This window comes from Leucopleurus acutus (assembly GCF_964270905.1).
Source record: "Leucopleurus acutus genome assembly, chromosome: 3".
NCBI classification, from domain to species: domain Eukaryota; kingdom Metazoa; phylum Chordata; class Mammalia; order Artiodactyla; family Delphinidae; genus Leucopleurus; species Leucopleurus acutus.
This window is the reverse complement of record NC_139145.1, coordinates 3,989,460-4,009,752: the sequence shown is the minus strand read 5'-3', so window position 1 is coordinate 4,009,752 and position 20,293 is coordinate 3,989,460. Positions and strand designations below refer to the sequence as shown.

At 57.0% G+C, this 20,293-nt stretch overlaps 1 protein-coding gene across 3 annotated transcripts in view; it reads right to left on the bottom strand.

The window, feature by feature from the left end:
* KDM4B (lysine demethylase 4B) overlaps positions 1–20,293 on the bottom strand; it is a 134,664-nt gene that overhangs the window by 65,801 nt on the left and 48,570 nt on the right. For all 3 annotated transcript variants that reach the window (XM_082836020.1, XM_082836021.1, XM_082836022.1), the window contains exon 6: positions 14,533–14,726. In XM_082836020.1, the coding sequence (XP_082692146.1) occupies positions 14,533–14,726 (194 nt within the window). The remainder of the gene's footprint in view (positions 1–14,532; positions 14,727–20,293) is intronic.

Genomic DNA, 20,293 nt, shown 5'->3' with positions numbered 1-20,293 from the left:
GCAGGACTAGTTTGTCAGGTACGAGCAGGCCTCACCATGACAGTTCAAACGTGAAAGACGGACAACTAACAGTCACGCTGACGGCAGGGTTAAAGGGGCACAAGTGGTCACCCGGTACCAGGCTGGAGAAATAAAAGATGTTAGAAAAAGCAGACAGGCTCGTCCTTGAAACATGAGGGAGCAGGTCCAAAGGCCGAGTAGGACAGCCCTGGGACCACCGAGATACCCCGCAGTCCCCTGCCCCACTGGGAGGGGAGGAAGAAGAGCTGTCACCTGCCCAGTCTGCCCGGGAGGGGAGGCTGCAGGGCACCTGGCCCAGGGGAAGAAGGGGAGACTGAGCCCTTTCCTAAATACTCAGGAGAGCAACCCAGCCTGGTGGGGTGGGTCCCCTCTGCATCCCCCCCATCCCGTGCACCCCAATCTGGCCACCACTGCACAAAGGAGCTCGACCTGGGTGGCATGGCTCCCTCCCTGAGAGCAACTGAAACTGCCTGACAGCAAAAGGATGCCTGCCCTGTTTCTACCAGGAAATCCCATCTCACCCTCCGAGGAGGCTGTTCTGCGGGGGACCGCCCCCCTCATTTGTCCAAGTGTCGGGGCCCTTTATGTGACAGATACGAACACTTGCTGGGGAGATAGGATCAGCCCAGGACCAGGGTGGCTTGTCTCCAGGATAGAACCTTATTGAGCTGCGGTGGTTTTATCTTTAATGGATCGTTTTACGGGACAATAGGTGATGGAATTTGGTATCTCACACCAGCAGTGTCAATGATTTCAAGTAATGACATTTTTATTGAAACGTGCAAGAGATAAACAGAGTCCAGGGAGCATCCACTCAGAGAAAATGGGGCGTCTCAGATGGGGATGCCAGCTGACGGGGATGCCAAAGGACCAGCCTGCTGGCAGGACTAGGTGCTCTGCAGCCAGAGGGGCCGCCCAGGCTCCTCAGGGGGCTGGGGAAGGGGGGACGGGCCCTGGGCTCCACGCTCGCTGGCTTGCAGGCCGCCCCCACCTCCCCGAGGTTCCCAGGGAAACGGAGTGGGTGAGCATCCTGAAGGCCCCCCAGCTCTAGGGCCCAGTTCACGGGAGCCCATAAGCCCACTTTAATTAAGGAACAGACTTTACAGGGTGAGCAGTGTCGAGCTGCAATGAAATGCTGAAGTGGAGGTACCTGATCCCTGGTCCGGGTTTATTTCAGGCCCGTGAATTCTTTTTGTTATAGATAGGACCGAAAATGCCAAGTCACGTGTGGGCTGGGTTTTGACGTTGCTTTTGAAGCTGTGGGGGGCGCTTCTCAGGTAAGGTTTTAAAAGGCAGGCGGGGGCTTCCCTGGTGGCGCAGAGGTTGGGAACCCACCTGCCAATGCGGGGGACACGGGTTCGAGCCCTAGTCCAGGAAGTTCCCACGTGCCGCGGAGCAACTAAGCCCGCGAGCCACAACTACTGAGCCTGCGCTCTAGAGCCCGCGAGCCACAACTACTGGAGCCCGTGCTCCGCAACAGGAGAAGCCACCGCACAACAACGAAGAGTAGCCCCAACTCACCACAACTAGAGAAAGCCCGCGCGCAGCAACGAGGACCCAATGCAGCCAAAAATAAATAAATAAATGAATAATTTTTTTTTTAAAAGGCAGGCGCCCATCAACACAATCAAAGCAGTCTCTAGTGGGAGCTGGGGAAGGGCCTTGTGCTGCCAGCGGGGGGGTGGAGGGGTGCGTGCAGGGGGTCCATTTGTGGGGATGCAGTGCCGGTGAGCGCCCGGTGCTGCTGGTAAAGCCACCGCTACCTCCCCCTCGTCGAACTGGCCTCAATTTCCACCTGTAAACTGACGGGCAGGCAGCTCCCATTTCGCCCAGGGCCCACGGCCTGCTTATGCTCCCCCGCCCCAGATTTATTTCTGCTGAAACACACAGGAGGGTGGGAACAGGAAAGAACAGAGGGTGGTCCGCTGAGAGTGCACGAGCAGGACTTAAACAGCACGGGCCACGCCAGGACATGGGGGCTAGCTGCGGGGAACTGGGGAGGGTGGCTGTGAGTCCAGGTCTGCCCTCGGGCTGAGAGAGCCAGGGCAGCTTCAATGCGGGGAGGCGCCAGGCCTATTAGATCACTTCCCGTGTCCTTGATGCTTTTGTGCTCATCAGCATGCACACCCACAGATGCATGAGGCCGCTGAACCTCGTGTGGACACACACCGACAGTGGAGGCCCCCGGCGATCGGGAGGACAGGCCCGGAACTCTCCCTGCCCCACCAGAGGGGGCCCTGGGTGACCGTGACTTGCCCCTTAGCTACGGGACTGGCTCTGGAGAGCATTCAGGTGACGGTATCTTCACAAGCAGGTCCCGTGACCAGCAGTTCCAGTCTCCACGTGTAAGACCATCAGGGTCTCAGCTGATTGCCAAGAAGGTGAAGGGCACAGGGCCCTCGGGGTCACTCTCGGGGTGGCTCTGGGCCCTGGTGCTTTGAGGAGGGTTAAGCTCACACATGGGTTAAGCAAGGAAGAGCAAACAGACCAAGCCGGAGGGGAGCTGCTGAAAGAGGGCCTTCAGCACGTCTCATCCTGGTGATGAGCCTGCTGGTCCCCACTCCCCAGCTCCCGCTGCTGCGCCCACGTGAGGGGAAAACACACCCTTAGCCAGATTTTGAAGCAAAGCTAACAAAGACTCCCTCAACTCACAGATTTGCAGGAATTTCCCTTCTGGGGAGCTGAAATTGGCCGACAGCAATCTCTCCAACACGGGAGAGATCTGCCATGAAAACCAGACCCTGCGCACAGAGCAGGAATCTACAGAATGGATGGGGAGGGTGAGTGACTCCAGGCCAGGACCGCATCGGCCACAGACCCCCGACACTTCAAGCAACCCCTCATCCAAACACAGCCAGTGGGAGGATCTCAAGATGGGAACAATGCCCGGCGAAGCCACTTCTCTCAGAAGAACTGACGGTTTCTTAGAGTGGTGGGATGGGGAAGGATTCTGGCGACTGGCCTGGTGCTCCAGACTGGAGCCAGGAACGCCGGGTGGGCTGGTTTGGCTCCTGCTGCCCTAAAGCAAAAGTCCTGCAGTCTCACAAGCGGCCTGAGCCAGCAGAGTGCTATATCGTTCCAACCCCAAAGCGCCCACTTTGAACAAAAGACTCCAAAATGAAGGGCCATCTGCTCCTGCCAGACCAAGCCAGCAGGCTGTGTGACAGGCCAGCCACGCCTGCGGCCACGAGTAACACACACACAGGAGACGACGGCGCCCACAGAGGCAGGAGGGCTACCCCGACCTGCCTGCCCAGGGCTCCCACACCCATGCCCTGGACCTTCCGTCCCGCGGCTAACATCCCCCTGGAACGGTAGAGTAACATGCGTCTCCCTGCTCCTGGCCTGGCCACCTGCCCTCCAGCGGAGCCCCTCCACGGGCTGCCCTGCTGCCTCTCCTCCCACAGGTCTCAGCCCAGCGCCTTCCCTGCCTCCATCTCGGGGGTCCCGCTGCCGCGTGCCACCCACCTGGCCCTCCATGCCCACTGCGGGGGGGGGAGTGGGGGGGCACACCATAAGCTCCTGCCCTGACACGCGGTGTCTGCCCTGGAGTGGTTCACGCTGGGTCCAGAGCGGGCACTTGGCCAGGGTTTGAGCTGACCCATCTCCTTCTACAACCTTGAAGCCACCTTCGTCCAGCACAACCACGGTAGCAAAGCTACGGCTCACCTGCCCCCTTCCAGCCCCCTACCCCCATACACGCAGTCAGACTACGTTTCCCAGGCTCCCGTGCTGGAAGGTGTGGCCACGTGACCTGGCGCTGGCCAATGAGATGTGGGCAGAAGCCACGGGCCTGCCTCCCTGGCCCACCCATCAAAGTTTCAGGAACACGGCCTCCCCCTGCCCCAACTAGACGCCTATGCCCAGGGTGACCTCGGAAGCCATGCGCTGAAGGTGGCAGAGCCTCTGGTGGCCTGGGTCCCTGGGTTTCTGTAGCATCTCCTCCATCTCCCACAAGAACCTGCCGTCTTTGATTTCAGCTCGGCAGGGCTTCGTTCAATGATGTTTTGGGGACTCTAAGAAAAGGGTCCACCCTCTCCCACACCTGCAAGCTCAGGCCACCTTTGCCAACTGGGACGCCCCCTGTCCCCACGGGGGAGCGCCTGCCCAGGCACGCACTCCCAGAACCCGCCGCCCCTTTTGATTTGCAGGAGGACACTCCGAGGGGCAGGGCGAAGCAGTGGTCAGGAATGCGGGCTCACACCCGTAGCCTGGGCCCAGCCCTACCACTCCCCAGCTCTCTCAAACCACGGTCTCACCAGTCTGGTCCCACGTGTGAAGGAGGACGGCGTGGGGCAGTGGGCGAGACCAGGAGTCACTCCAAGCATAGCCTGGCACACAAGCAGCATCGGAACGTGGCCACTGCTACCACCGTATCTTCTCACACTGTCACACTGTCACGTACAGTGACAGATTCTTACACAAGCAGCAGGTAAAAGATGACACGACGTGTGCCCCAAAGTGGAAACGGCCCAAATGTCCACCAGCAGTGGAACACGTAAACAGGTGGAGGCGTGGTCACACAGCAGAAAACGCTGCAGCGTGAAAACGGATAAACTATCACCACGCACGCCAGGGACGAATCCTCCTCGCAGACAGAGCAGAAACACAAGAGACAAACCAGTCCGTGTGTGTGGGGTTCAAACCCAGCCAGCACTCAGCCGTGTCTCCCAGGGACACAGACACACAAAGACAACGGCCCAGAGAAGCAGTGACACGCGGGCCATCAGAAGCAGCTCCGTGGGGTGGGGGGAATGGGGCCACAAAGGAAGGGGGGCCGGGACAGAGAACGAAGGGGTTCATTTCCCAGCAGCGTTGACTGGGGAGTCATTCGATAAACTGTATGTATGTATTCATCTTTCAGCCAAGTACAATATTTCACGTATTTTTCTGTACCACGTAACGTCTTAGGATAAAAACATTTACCGAAAAGGGAACACACCATGACAGACATAGTCCTCAGGTGCCCCTGAGGCTCACATCCCTGCTCTCAGTCATTCCAACGTCCCTCTCGGTGCTGCTGGGAGGGGATCTGGCTGTTATAATTAAGGCCCCAAATCAGCAGATCCTATAATTGGGAGGTTACTCTGGGTGGGCCTGACCTAATCTGGTGGGCCCTGGAAAGGCATCGGTCCCTAAGTCAGAGGGGCCAAGTGTGAGGGGACCCTCGGTACCAAATGGACCTTCCCCAGAGCTCCGGGTATGGGTCCGGCCTGCCGACACTCGACTCTGCCTCTGAGGCCCTAAACCGAGGCCCTGGCAGGCCCATGCCTGGGCGCTGAGAGCCGGTCACCTCAAGCCATCTGTCTATGGGATCAGCTATGCAGCAGCAGAGAACTAAGACTGCCCAGCTGGAGGGAAGAGCAAAGAGATCAAAACTATCTGACAGAAGGACGCCAGATCGTCCACATCTGCCCAATTTGGGTACTGGGCACTGTTCTGTTAATTATTCTCTTTCCTTTTCCGAAATTTGAAGTATTAAAAAAAAAAAGAAAGAAAGAGTACACTCCAAAGAGGACAGTACAGAAAGGGGGGAGGTGTGACTTTCCAGTAGAGACACCTGAGCAGCACGACCTCAGCCAGGGGACCGAGGTCGACACCAGCAGTGATGAGTCATGTTGACGGCAGGCACCCCGAGACAATGGACGAGATGGCCCCTCATGCTTGGTCCTCCTCCCAGCACCCAGAGCCCCAGCTGTGGGAGAAAAACACCAGACAAGTTCCCACTGAGGAATATTCTACAAAATCTCTGACCACAGTCCTCCTCAAACCCATCAAGGGCATCGAGAACAAGGAAAGTCTGGGAACCCTCCTACACAGCTGGTGGGAATATAAACTGGTGTAGTCACTATGGAAAACAGTATGGAGGTTCCTCAAAAAACTAACAGTAGAGCTACCATATGATCCTGCAATCCCACTCCTGGGCATATATCCAGAGAAAACTCTAATTCAAAAAGATACATGCACCCCTATGTTCATAACAGCACTATTCACAATAGCCAGGACATGGAAACAATCTGAATACCCATCAACAGATGAATGGATAAAGAAGATGTGGTACATATACACACTGGAATATTACTCAGCCATACAAAAGAATGAAATAATGTCATTTTCAGCAACATAGACGCAACTAGACATTATCATACCAAGTTAAGTAAGTCAGAAAGAGAAAGACATACCATACGCTATCACTTGTATGTGAAATCTAAAATACGACACAAATGAACTTATCTGTGAAACAAAAACAGACTCACAGACATAGAGAACAGACTGGTGGCTGCCGGGGGGGGGGCGGGGAGGGAAAGATTGGGAGTTTGGGGTTAGCAGATGCAAACTATTACATATAGAATGGATAAACAACAAGGTCTTACTGTTTAGCACAGGGAACTATATTCAATACCATGTGATACACCATAATGGAAAAGAATATGAAAAAGAAAATATATATGTATAACTGAATCACTTTGCTGTACAGCAGAAATCAACACAACATTGTAAATCAACCATACTTCAATAAAATAAATTTTAAAAAAATTAAAAAGAACAAGGAAAGTCTGAGGAACCATCACAGCCCACAGGAGCCTGAGGAGATGGGATACCTCAGTGTCACAGGGAACCTGGATGGGGTCCTGGGACAGAAGGCGACACCAGGGACAAACAAGGCAAACTGAATGAAGCAGGACCCTAGTCAACAAGAATGTACCCATAAGGTTCATTAACTGCAACAAATGTCCCAGCCTCGTGTAAACTAATAAGGAGGCTGGGTGTGGGGTGCATGGGAACTCTCTGTACTGTCTTCTCAGTTTTGCTGTAAAATCTAAAACAGTTCTGAAAAATAAACTCTTTCAAAAGGAGAGAGAGGGAGTACACCACCAAAACAGTGGATAAACGGACCAGCCTGTGACAAACACAGAAGGAACAAGGAAACAGTGGACCGTTCGCACCGGGCACCCTCCGTCATGAACCCTCCCACCCCTGCTCACCAAGAAGCCAATTTCCAAATCCATCAGCTGCACCGCTGCCCGGCTGCCCAGGCTCACGGGAAGGCATCAGAGCATCGGGAATATCAGCAGATCCCCCACTCAGCCTCATCGGCTCTGGAGGAGAGCATATGGTGAGATTTTCCGTCGCAGAAGGCTGACCTTCCTCTGCCGAGCGGGATGTTAAAATCACTTCGTGTTCCCTGAACAAACACCAACTGTGCCTGTCCCCACCAGCACTGTGAGATTCAAGGAGGCAGCCTGCGGGAACGGACCCTGCTGCCTGGTGAGCAGAGCCCTTGGGGGAGCACTGGGATTCCCAGGTCCACGATCTGCCCCGAGCTGCACGCAGCACAGGTTGTCACCTGACGCAACTGTCTGGCTTTGCTGGGGCAGCACCAGGCTACTGAGTTTAGTGTGGGCGAGGCTGGCAAGAAGCAGTCAGATGTTTGGGCTGATCTGTGATTCAAGCCATGCTGTGTCACGCTGCACAAAAATCCTCTGAAGTTGCCTGTTGTCGCACCCGCCAGGTTAATTAATGATGCAATCCTATCCTCATAGCCTGATGACACAATGCCCCAATTTGAGACTCCAGCATCAGGAGTTAATTTTCAAATGCCACAGCCAGCTTCCAGTTTCAGATTTCCGGCACAATCCTGACAAGCAGAAAGGCTGGGCTGTTGGCATCGGGGACGACAGTGTGGTCCCGACAAGAGCGGACCGAGGGCTCTATGAGGAGGGCGGGGAGGGGTCCCGGGGTGGGGGGGTAGTAACACGGCTGTGCTTCCCATAAGCCCCCGGGTGCTCAGGCCCTCCTGGGCACGTGCTAAACCACTTCTCCCAACGCTGCGCCAGCGTCCCCGTGCTGCTGAGCTCCAGGGTGTGTGCGCGGCTGCAAAGCCCAGCTGGAAGTGACAGCTCCCAGCAGGGGCTCTCGGTCACCTCGCAGAACGCCAGGTCTCCAGTCTTCTGGGCATGGTCCCCGGGGGTGGCGGACGGGACCCTGGAGGCCAGACTCACGAACTGCCTGAGTGAGGAGACACACTGTCCTTTCCTGACTAGATGCATGCATGTGTGCTGCCACACACACACGTGCACACTCCAGGGTAACCAAGCACCGAGGGCCCCCCGGGTCTGAGAGGGTTTCCAGGATGCGAGACTTCCGGCTCTGAAGCTAGGAAAGTTGCGCTGGTCACCCTAACGCCAAGGTCACCGCGCACCCTGGAAGGAGGCAGTGGGCACACAGGTCAGGCACACAGGGAATAAACGACAAGCAGGCCTGCTGCTGTGGCCAGAGCCACCGTCAAAAGAGGTGACGGAGAAGGTGCCCCTTGCTGCCCACAGCCCTTTGCATCAAACAGTGAGTGCACAGCAAGCTCCGGACCAAGGACCCATGAGCCGGGAAGACGGGCCTCGGCTGGTTGTGCTGTTTAGGACAACAGCCATCTTCTCTCAGAAGGAGGATCCTTCTGCAGAGACGCGACCACCCCCATCATAAAACCTCCGACGAGCAGCTTCAGGCAAGGCTGCGTGGACGGAGGACAGACTCCGCCAGGGATGCTGGGTCTGGTATCTCCGCAAACAGATTCAAGAAAGCTCGGGGCCTTGGACAGCACGACCCTGCCACCTTATCTGTTGTCTTTTAATAAACAGGGGTCCTGACACCTCTCTACTCTCCAGCAGTCTGCTCTCAGGAAGAGCTCTCTGCTCAGAAACATTCTTTTTGTTGCTGGATTTCTGGTCACCATGGCCCAGAAGGCAGGGCAGAGGAAGGAGTCGTCTGCTGGTCTCCCCAGTGTGTTCACGAGGTACACCCCGAGCCTCCCTGCACCATCCCGATGGGTCTCTCCCCCGGCCCCCAGGTGCTGCGGCCACGTGGAGCTGCTGAGCGAAGCCGCTTGGCTCAGCTGCGGCGCCTCTCCCCCCAGAGACCGAGGAGGAAAGGAGGCAGCGCCTCTATCTCACGTTGGCATCCTGTATGGGGACGGGGCGCAGTGCTGGGAAGCTAAGTACCAAAGCCAATCTGTGCAGCCGTCACACTCCTACCAATCTCCACTCCAGACGGTGCCCAGCCAGCCCTCCCGCCGCCGTGGGGCAAGGCGGGGCCGCGCCTGAGTCAGGGAATGGCCCTGCTCCCCGCTGTGCCAGGCTCTCAGAAGCCACGAGGTCACCCAGGGACCTCCTCTGGGAGTCACCAGCGCTCTCCACCACGGGCCTTCAGAGCTGCTGCCTGCGGTCGCTTTGCTCGGCTCCATCAATCACCAGAATTCCCAATTCTGCCACCGGGGACAAAGCAGAGGCCCTGGTGGCCGCCCGGCATTGTGGTCCAGCAGTGCCACCTGTAGCCAGAGCCAGGGAGTCTACGGCCGGGAGGAGGGCAGGAGGCGCCTGTCCCCTGGGGCTCACTGGGGTGATTAATCAACGCCCGCAGGGAGCATGTCTGGGCAGTGGGCTGAAGCCGCCTGGGGTGGGCCTGCAGGGAGGTCCCGAGGGGCCGGGAGGGCACCCATCAAGGGGGAAGGGAGCAGCCCAGCAGTCTCACCCCGCCCCCAAAGGAGCAATAGACCCCTGAATCCTGAGGCCAGCACATCCAGCCTCTCTCCCAAGCTGCAGCCAGAGGCTGCAGGGGCTGGACCACATCTGCACAACAGCTCACGCCCCTCCCGTGCCCCACGGCAGGGAGCACATGCCCTCAAACGTGCACGTGCGCACACACACACATACCCATGCCCACGCACGCACACACACTCACACACGCGCAGGCACACCTCCGGAGTACCAAGTGCAGGCTGAGATGACTGCCTGCTGGGTGTCAAGTTTCCCGGCAGCAAAAGAAAGGCTGCCCGTTCCCTCTCCTGTGAAAACCCCTGAGTGAAAATGCCGAAGAAAAACTGTAGGTGCAATGGAATCAAAAGGAGAAATTCTCAACGCACCCTGGTGCAGTGCTCAGGCTTCTTAAAGGTCAGGGAGGGAGCGAAGCTCTGGGAAAGGCTCCCCGGCCCCCTCACCAGCAGCCCCTCCACCGACTGCCCTCAGGGATCCGCCCATCACACCCCAGGACCATCCACGTGCCCTTTGTGGGAGCACAATCCGAGAGACCCTCTCCCCTGCCCCCGCCTCAGGGCACCTGACACCCAGGCCAACAGAAGCCAGAGGGCGGGAGGGGCTGGGGAAGCAGAGAGAAAACCAACTGCGGGACCTGCCTGACGGCCAAGGTCACGGCCCAGACAATCCCCACGGGGAACACTGTCTGTCCCGTCCTGGGGCTCTCTGGTGGCACGTCCTCCACCCACCCGCATGTGGGCACACGGCAGCTGCTGCGTGTGGATACGGAGCCCTGCATCTGGGCAACAGCGTGAAACGACCCCAGGTGGGTGTGTCATGCGCTCATCTACGGATACAGTTCCTGGTGACATGCTACCCACAGGGACCCGAAGGGGCCGTACCAGGGGTGGGTATCGAGAGAGGCCCGGCAGACGGAGCAGCCCCGGGAAGGCTGACCCAGCGCCACCCACGGGCTCCAGGGGGTCCGCGGCCCTGCGGGAGGAGGCACTCTGAACCAGGCGGAGCTGCTCTGCCTGCCTCCCCAGGCCCACGACCTCCTGGCCCCGATGACCAACCATCCGGGCCGCTGCAAGGCTGGGTCTATCTTAAATCCCCGTCTCCAAAGCGATCTGAAGCTCCCACGTGCTGCGGGTATTCTTAGCCTGGCTGCCAGAGAGCGCCGCACAATGCCGGCCTTTCGGAGCAAATGCCATGCTGTTATCGACACAGGGCTGTGCGCGTCACTCTGACACACAAATCACACCACCAAAGTAGCAACAGACCCAGAAAGGCTCCAGAAGACGCCGTAAACCTGAGTAAGTCGACACTTTCAAAAAAAAAAAAGTGCTACTGAAACACCCCGGAATGGTTGTGATCAAGCTACTGCAGACGCAAGAGCACGGTGTGATTCGGGAGACAGACGTGGGAACAGATCTGCCGGAGAGCCCCGCCCCACAGGGTCCAGGGGAAGGCAGGGAGCAGGGGCACCACCTTCCCGGGCATCCTGAGTGGCTCCCTGCACCCCCAGCCCAGGGACAAGAGGACACCTCACCAGCCCCCGCACCCCACCCCTGCAGAGGTCCACGTTGACCCAAGAGGGAGTGCGGCCTCCACACAACGTAAACGTCTGTGCACGGGGGCTCCCAGGGCTACGGGGTCGCTGTGCTCCCAGAACCCCAGTCTCCTAACAGCAGGGGCCACCCGAGCAAACCAGGGGTGCAGCTCAGGGGGCAGGGGTGCTGCGGGCTGTCCTGGGGGACAGGCAAGCGAGGGGAGCAAGGTGTCGGCCCTGTCACCCAGGGGCCGCTGGCCCTCATGTTCCCAGCACCCTCTCTCTGGGGGACATTCCTCAAACCCAGTCCCACTGTCTTCCATCTGCCCTCGGTCCCAGCCGCTTCTCAGAGGCCCCCAGCCGCTCACTCCTCCCTGCCCCCCCAGAGAACACACGAGGGCCCCAGTCTCCCGAGGCCTCCCCACCCCCGGGCAGGCCTGCATCTGAAAGCCCAACCTTCCTCGCCCAGCAAGTGCGGGGACCCAGCAGCGCCTGCTTGCTTACTTGTTCTTTCTTTCTTTTTTTTTTAAGGAAAAGGTGGGTTTTCTCCCCTTTGTACCCCTCTGGCTGGGAGGCCCTGACCAAACCCAGGGCTAAGAGCTCCCACCGCCCAAGGGCAGCGGCTCCGTCTCCCCCTGCTGCTGCTTCCAGGGGGCCTTCAGAATATCACTGCCACTGCCGCTCAGAGGAATCTACAAAAGGATGAAAGAACCTGGGAAATTTCCAGCAGCGCACAGAGCCAAGCCAGAGGGAAGCGCAGGAGCGCCATCTAGCAGCCCTCGGGGGAGCCGCGCTGGGGCAGGACTGGGACAAGGCCACTCAGAGACCCGGGCAGACGTCCCTCCCGCCACCACCCCACCCCATGAGACACGGCCCAGGCCAGCGAGCTGGGCCCAGTAGTGTACGCGCGCGCGCACGCACGCACACACACACACACACACACACACACACACACACACACACAGGTACCCCACACAGATATCTGACACTCGTCGCACACTGGTACCTGATCCACACATATACACATTTATATACGCAATACAAACATATAGATACCTGACACACACAACACACACACAGATACCTAACACTCATACACACACATAGGTACCTGAGACACATATATACACACTTATACAACACACACATACATACGCTCATATGCATACTCAGACACACACACCCATGTATATACACACACACACTCATACACACTGACACACTCATTTGTATACACACATACACACACAAACACAAATATACACACAAACACACACACATACATATACGCAGAAACATACACTCACATACCCCCTCGGACACTCACACACACACACCCTCACATGCACGCACGCAGCCCCAGCCTGCAGATCTATCTGCACGGGGAGCCCGAAGGCCACTCACCGGCACTCAGCCCGCCAGGCCCACGGGGAGGACGCTGCTGTGCGGAGCGGTGGGCAGAGCCCCCAGGGAAGCACCCCACAGGTGTGGGCCTGGCGCAGAGCAAGGGCCCCTCCCGCCAGGCCTGGACTGGGGCCTCCATGCTGTCCCGGCCCAGCCTTGCCATGGGGAGTTAGGGGGACGGGGCGGCCACGCAGTCACTGGGGCCTCCTGGGCAGCTCGGGGACGGCACCCTGACCAGGAAACCCCTCCACTCGGTGCGCAGGACCACACTGCAGGCATGAGGCTCAGGCCTTTGTTCAACCACCATCACCAAATATACCAATCTCTCTCCAAATCTTTCCCCAAAAGCAAATACTTCCCCACCCAGAGGTTCCAATGATCAAAGGCTCACGTAAAGCCACAGAAGGCCACAAAAGGGGAGGAGTGGATTGAAAACAGGAAGCCCGTGGAATTGTAACAGGATCCCAGCAAACGCACAAAGTAGCACCACGCGAAGGCCAGGGGGTCTGTGGCCAGCAGAATAACGGCCCCAAAGATGGCCACGGCCTAATCCCAAGACCTGTGGACATATCACCTCATGTGGCAAAGGGGACTTTGCAGGAGGGATTAAGTTAAGGTCCCTGAGACAGGGATGACCCTGGATTACCCGGGGAGCCCGGTGTCATCACAGGGTCCCTCATAAGAGGAGGCAGGAGGGTCAGAGGCAGAGAGAGACGGGAGATGCTGCGCTGCTGGCCGTGAGGGTGGAGGAGGGGCCGCGAGCCAGGGATGCGGCGCCTCTAGAAGCTGGAAAAGGCGGGCACCGATGCTCCCCTGGAGCCTCCGGAAGGACCAGCCCTGCCCACGCCCGGATTTAGCCCCGTGAGGCAGTCAGCCTCCTGGCTCCAGGACTGTCAGAGAACCAATGTGAGCTGAGTTAAAACCGCCAGATCTGCAGTCCTTTGTTACAGCAGCCCTGGGAAACTCACACGTGTCCCCAGCCTTCCCTGCCCATCTGAGTGGGAACCGCTGCCAGACAGCGGGGCAGGGGCTTCACTCGGTCCACAGCAGAGGCGAGGAGAGGGTGGTCACACAGCCGACGGCCGACAGGGCGACCTGGCTTCCTACCCGGGTCCGCTGCTCAGAGGGCCTGCTCCCGCCCCTCAGCAAAGGGCCCCAGAACGTCCCTGTTGACTTAAGGGGGTAGGGGGCCCTCCCCCAGGCCGGCAGGCACAGGCTCAGCCACGTGGGGCTCAGCTCTCTGTTGGGACAAGACAGGGGCGCCTTGGCCAGGGTCCGCCTGGGTCCCTGCTGGGTGGCCCCCCCAATACAAAGGTGAGGGTTCACTGGCTGAGCTCCTGAGTGCCTCTCTGCTCCCCTGAGCCGCGATGATTATTGTGACAACAGAACCTTCTAACAGCTGGGGAGAGGCAGGGCGATGCGAAGCCCCCAGCTCAGAAGTCTCTGCTAGAAACACAGCGAACAAAGACGGCCTCCTGCCGGCCCCCTGGCAGAAGCTGCGTGTCAGGGGAGTGATCAGCTGGGAAATTCCAGAACACGACCGCCTTGGCAATCTGCCCCAGCCTGGGGGGCCCATTGCTCACAGAGTGCCCTGCAGGGCCCAGCATGCCCGCCCACACCCTGCCAACGGCTAACACCACCCCCCAATCTGGAGGCCAAGAGGGAGGCGAGGGGAGGCGAGGGGAGGCTCAGGCACAAGGCCGCCCACTCCCCAGGCCCGCGGCCCCAAAGCCCCCAGCACAGCGCGGCCCTGAGAGGCGTCACCGGAAGCCTGGCAGCAGCCACGTTCAGTGTAAGGTGCTCTGAGCGCAAACCACAGGCTCCGGGGATCTGTAAGCGCGTTTCTGGGGGGCGTGCGTGCCCTCAGCTAGCGGGGGCTGGGCCAGCGGAGCCCCCAACCCCGACCTCTGCCTGCCCTGCCCGACAGCCCCAGGTGCAGCCCCAGGAGCCACTACAGCCCCCACCCTCGCCCATTGGGCAGTCCCGCCTCCCTCAGCAGCGGCCGGCGGGGCTGCGGCCGCCCCTCACCAGGACTTGGGCTCCCCGAAGTGCAGGTAGTTGATGCTGTACAGGTCCATGTCCTCCGTGTGCCAGGCGAAGGTGGTCTTCCACATGCCGAAGTACAGGTAGGGGGTGTTGACGCCCTCGATGATGGTGCCACACTCGCGCTCCACCATGTCCAGGATGGTCCGCAGGTTCCCGATGTTCCACTGGGCCACGTCCTGCATGGCGGCGAGCACACGGTCAGCCTGCCGGCCACCCCGGCCCCCAGCCTCCCCCACCGTCACTCGCCCCCAGACGCCGGCCGTGAGACACCTGCGTCATTCCCTCGGAGCCCGGGCTGCGGTGTGACCCCCCTGCCCAGGGCCCAAACAGCATTCTGCCCCACACCTGCCTGCTTCCGAGCCTCGCCCACCCCAGGGGTCCAAAACCCACCCTGGGCTGCGCACACCCGACAGGCACAGGCCCCCTGCCCCGGGCCAGGCGGCCAGGCAACGCTTCCCCTGGACCCCACGTTGAGCTGTGTGTGAATCATGGGCGGGGAAGGCCTCGCTGCGGCCACGCTTCTTGGTGAATAATTCACGTGCCGGGAAGTCAGTGACACAGAGGAGGAAGAACATGCCGAGCGGGGCTCCCAGCGACGTGCCAGACAGGCCTTCCCGCACCTTCCCACAGCGGAGACGGGGACGGCACTCAGAGCCAGGCAAACGAGCGAGGGATCCCCACCCACCAGGCTCATCTATTCCTAACGCCACGAGCAAACAAACCCTGTCTTGTCATAAGAGCTCGTAAAACATGCTTTCATTGACTTCCAGTCCCCGGGGAAGCCTCGGGGCTGCTGAGATGCTGAATGCACGGCAGCGTTCCTTGATGCCCCAGATCCACCCAGTGCCACCCACCGCGTCCACGTTTTAGGCCCGACTTGGCAGGTCGGTCTTTGCAAGGTGAGCTGTGGCCAGAGCCCAGGACATGGAGGAGGGCCACGATCAGACCCCCACCGCGAGCATGAGAAGCCCAGGGTCGCCTCAAGTGGAAGATGCCCAAGACTGGGGGCACCAGCAACCAGTCGCCTCCCCAAAGCCCTGTCCATTTGCCACCCGCCCCCATCCAGCCCGCATGGACAGGGGACCCAGGGTCTAGACTAAGCTGGGTGATAACTCATCATGGGCCAAGGCATTCTCTGCTCTGGGCCTCAGTTTCCCCTCAGTACAAGGAGACTGTGGTACTAGGTCAGGCACGGCAAACACATGGCGCCAAAGCCCCAAATCCTCTTCCAGAACCCAGGGCAGGCTCACCCACTGAGCTTTGCCTCGGCCCCGCTGAGCTTGCACTGGGCCTTGGAGCCCTTCGCGGGGCCGTCACTACAACCGTCGGCAGCACGTGAGAGCAAACCCAGAGGTTCTCTAGGGACAAGCCTCCAATTTTTGAATTTTTATTTAAAAACAAAATTTGGGGTCCTCAAGAGAATGAGAATATAAGCCATAGACTTGGAGAAAATCTTTGTAAAACATAAACAACTGTTGTCCAAAATATACAAAGAACTCTTAAAACTCAACAATGAGAAAGCAAACAACCCACATAAACACTGGGCCGAAGACCTGAACAGACACTTCACCCAAGAAGATACACTGATGGCAAATCAGCACATGAAAAGATGCTCCACATCATCAGGGAAATGCACATCGAAACCACAACGAGGTACCACCACACACAGATAAGAATGGCCAAAATCCAGAACACTGACGACACCAGATGCTGGCGAGGATGTGGAGCAATAGGAACCCTCATTCATTGCTGGTGGGAATGCAAAATGCTCCAGCCACTCCGGAAGGCAGGTTACAAAACTAAACATACTCTTACCATACGCTGCAGCAATTACGCTCCTTGGTATTCACCCAAAGGAGTCGAACGAAAACTTAGGTGCACACAAAAATCTGCAACGGCTGTTTACAGCAGCCTTATTCGTAATTGCCCAACCTTGGAAGCAACCAAGATGTCCTTCAGTAGGTGAACGGTTAGAATAAACCACGATATATCCAGACAATGGAATGTTATTCAGATCTAAAAAGACATGAGCTGTCAAGCCATGACAAGACACGGTAGACCCGTAAATACTGGGTTGGCCAAAAAGGTCGTTCGGGTTTTTCCATAAGATGTTACATGTGACTAAGTGGAAAAAGCCAATCTGAAAAGATTATATACTGTATGATTCCAGTTATAAGACATTCTGGAAAAAGGCAAAACTATGGAGACAGTAAAAAGATCAGTGGCTGCCAGGGCTTGGGGGAAGTGGAGTGACGAACAGCTGGAGCACAGAGGCCTTTTAGGGCAGTGACACTATTCTGTATGACACCATAACGGCAGAGACTTGCCATTATACACCTGTCCAAAGCCATAGAAGGTATGACACCAAGAGTGAGCCTGAATGTCAACTACGGACCCTGGGATCAGAGTCGCAGACAAGGGACTCAATGTAACAAACACACGGACAAGGCATCAGTGTAGCAAACGCACAGCTCTGGTGGGGACGCTGACAGACAGCGAGGCTGAGGGTGCAGGGGAGCAAAGCACGTGTGGGGACTCTCTGCACCCTCCTCTCGACTGCGCCGTGAATCTGAAACTGCCCTAAAAAAGATACCTATTTAAAACTAACAACAATTATTATTATTACTATTATTATTCAGGATCCCACCTAGCACCAAGACTACACAGTGGGGGAAAGAATAGTCTTTTCAATAAATAGTGTTGGAACAAATGGTTGTCCACATGAAAAAGAATGAATTTGGACTCCCTCTTCATACCATATAAAAAAACTAACTCAAAATGGATCATAGACCTAAATGTAAGAGCCAAAATTATAAAATTCTTCGAAGAAAACATAGGGGCAAATCTTCACGACCTTGGAACTGGCAAAGGATTCTTAAATAAGACACCCAAAGCACAAGAAATAAAAGAAAAAATAACAGAAAAATTGGACTTTATTAAAATAAAAACTGCCGTGCTTCAAAGAACACAACCAAGAAGGTAAAAAGACAACCCACAGAACGGGAGAAAATACTCACTAATCATTTACCAAGTGAGGGACTTGTATCCTGAATGCATGAAAAATTCTTACAACTCGATAATGAGAAGACAAATAACCCAATTAAATATGGGCAAAAGATCTGAATAGACATTTCTCCAAAGATATACAAATGGTCAATCAGCACATGAAAAGACCCTCAACATCATTACCACCAGGAAATGCAAATCAAAGCTACAATGAGATACTACTTCACACACACCAGGATGGCTAAAATAAAAAATACAGAATATAACGAGTGTGGGTGAGGATATGGAAAAATCAGAGCCCTCAGGCTTGCCTGGTGGAAACGGAAAATGGGGCAACTGCTTAGGAAAAAAGTCTGGCAGGTCCTCAAAAAGTTAAACATGGGGTTACCATGTGACCTGCAATTCGCCCCTGGGTAGCTGTCCAAGAGAAATGAAAACACATGTCCACACACAGACTTGCACGTGAATATTCAGAGCAACATTATTCCTAATAGCTAAAAAGTGGAAACAAGCCAAATGTCCATCAGCTGGTGAATGGATAAAGAATATATGGTCCACCCATACAGTGGCATATTATTTGGCCATGAAAAGGAGAGAAGCACTGATACTCACTACAACGTGGGTGGACCCTGAGAACACAACGCTTGCTCAGTGAGAAAGCCAGACACAGAAGGACACACAGTGTGTGATTCCATTCATGCGAAACGTCCAGAACAGGCAAATCCACAGAGACAGACAGTGGGTTCGTCATTGTCAGGGACTGAGGAGGGGGATGGGAGTGACTGCTAACGGGGATGGGGTTTCTTCTGGGGATGGTAAGAATGTTCTAAAATTGTGGTGATGGCTGCACAACTCCGTGAATATACCAAAAAACACTGAATTACACGCTTTAAATGGGCAAATTGTGTGGTATGTGAATTATATCTCAATAACGCTTAAAAAAAAACAGTAAGTATGATAATCAACAAATAAATAAAACCAATCCAACTAGCACTAACTTTCCAAAACTCTACATGGAAAAGGACAGGTCATTTGACAATCAGGCATCTGACTCCACGCCCACCTGTACACGAGCACATGAACTTCAGTTATTCCATCCCATCAGGCTGCTGGGGTCTAATTCCCTTCCAAGAAGTCACGATCCATAAACCGAGCAGCAGAGCCGCAAGCTGGGATCGGGCTGGCGGGAGGAGCTGGGCAACACCAACCCCCAGGCACCAAGGTCCACACTGTGGCCAAGTCAAGAGGACAGCTGGCCGAGGTCACAGGGCATAGCCAGCTGGGGCCACCGGTCAGACAGCCTAGATTCTAACACCTGTTTGGGACTGGACACAGAGAGTGGGACTCAGCAAGTTTCCCAGCCACGGAGCCTCGATGTCCCCACTTGGAGTTGCGGGGAAATCGCCCGGTTGCTCTAAGGACTAAACATGGTGTTTAAAGAACAGAGGCGCGGGACTTCCCTGGTGGCCCAGCGGTTAAGAATCCGCCTGAAAATGCAGGGGACACAGGTTCGAGCCCTGGTCTGGAAAGATCCCACAAGCCTTGGGGCAACGAAGCCAGTGCACCACAACTACTGAGCCTGTGCTCTAGAGTCCGCAAGCCGCAACTACTAAGCCTGCAAGCCACAACTACTGAGCCTGTGTGCTGCAACTACTGAGCCCACATGCTGCAACTGCTGAAGCCTGCACACCTAGAGCCCGCGCTCCGCAATGAGACTCCACCGCAATGAGAAGCCCACGCACCACAACCAAGAGTAGCCCCCGCTCGCCGCAACTAGAGAAAGCCCGTGCACAGCAACGAAGACCCAACGCAGCCAAAAATAAATTAATTTAATTTAATTTAAAAAAAAGAACAGAGGTGCCTTCCTGCCCAGGACTGCGCCAGGCCCTGCCTGCTGAGGCCCAGGGGAAACAGCCCTCCTTGTGTTCAGAGACCAGACGTGTCCCTGGGGACACGCACAGCGGTCCTCCTGCCCGAGCAGCTTCCAGGAGGAGCCGCAAACACAATGAAACCGGAGAGAGTTGGAAGCCCAGCACTGATCCTGGGCTGCCAGGGAGGGTGGTCCAGGCCTCGGCGACCTGGCATGGGAAATGGGGGCCCTGGAGGTTGGCCCCTCTCCCCGGGCCTGGAGGCCCTTGAAGAAAGCAGAGAAGCAGGGGGAGCAGTAGACAGGCCCCAAGAGGCCCCAGAAAGCCCTGGGGCCACAGCCCCGCCAGGCCCCCCCGTCAACCCGACCCAGGAACTTCTGCACTGGCCCAAGGGCGAGCTGGCCCACGGTGCTAAAACACACCTGTGTAACCACAAAACCTGCCACGAACAAGGTGACCAGTCCTGGCATTTAGAGGTGCGTAGCCGGGAGATGGGGGAGGTGCGCCCGGGTGCAGGTGCGGGTGCCGGCGGGAGTCGACGGTTAGGGACCTGGGCTGCAGAGCGTGCAACAGGGCCTCTGGGGCCGCGTCCTCCGAGCAGGTGCAGCCCTGCTCCCAGGGGCTGCGTGCTCGCTGGGAGAAGGCCTGGCCTTGCAGGTCATCTGACCCTTTGGGATCAAGGCCAAGAGTGTGAGCTCAGGGTCCGGGACACGCCCACTGAAGGACTGCCATGCGCCCGCCAGGCCCCATGTTATTGATGGGGAAACCGAGGCCCAGGAAGGAGGAAGCAGGACAGGGGCAAACTCGGTCTGGACCCCCGGGGTGAGGGCATCTCCCTGTGGTTCTGGGGGCAGTGGGTGAGCTCACTT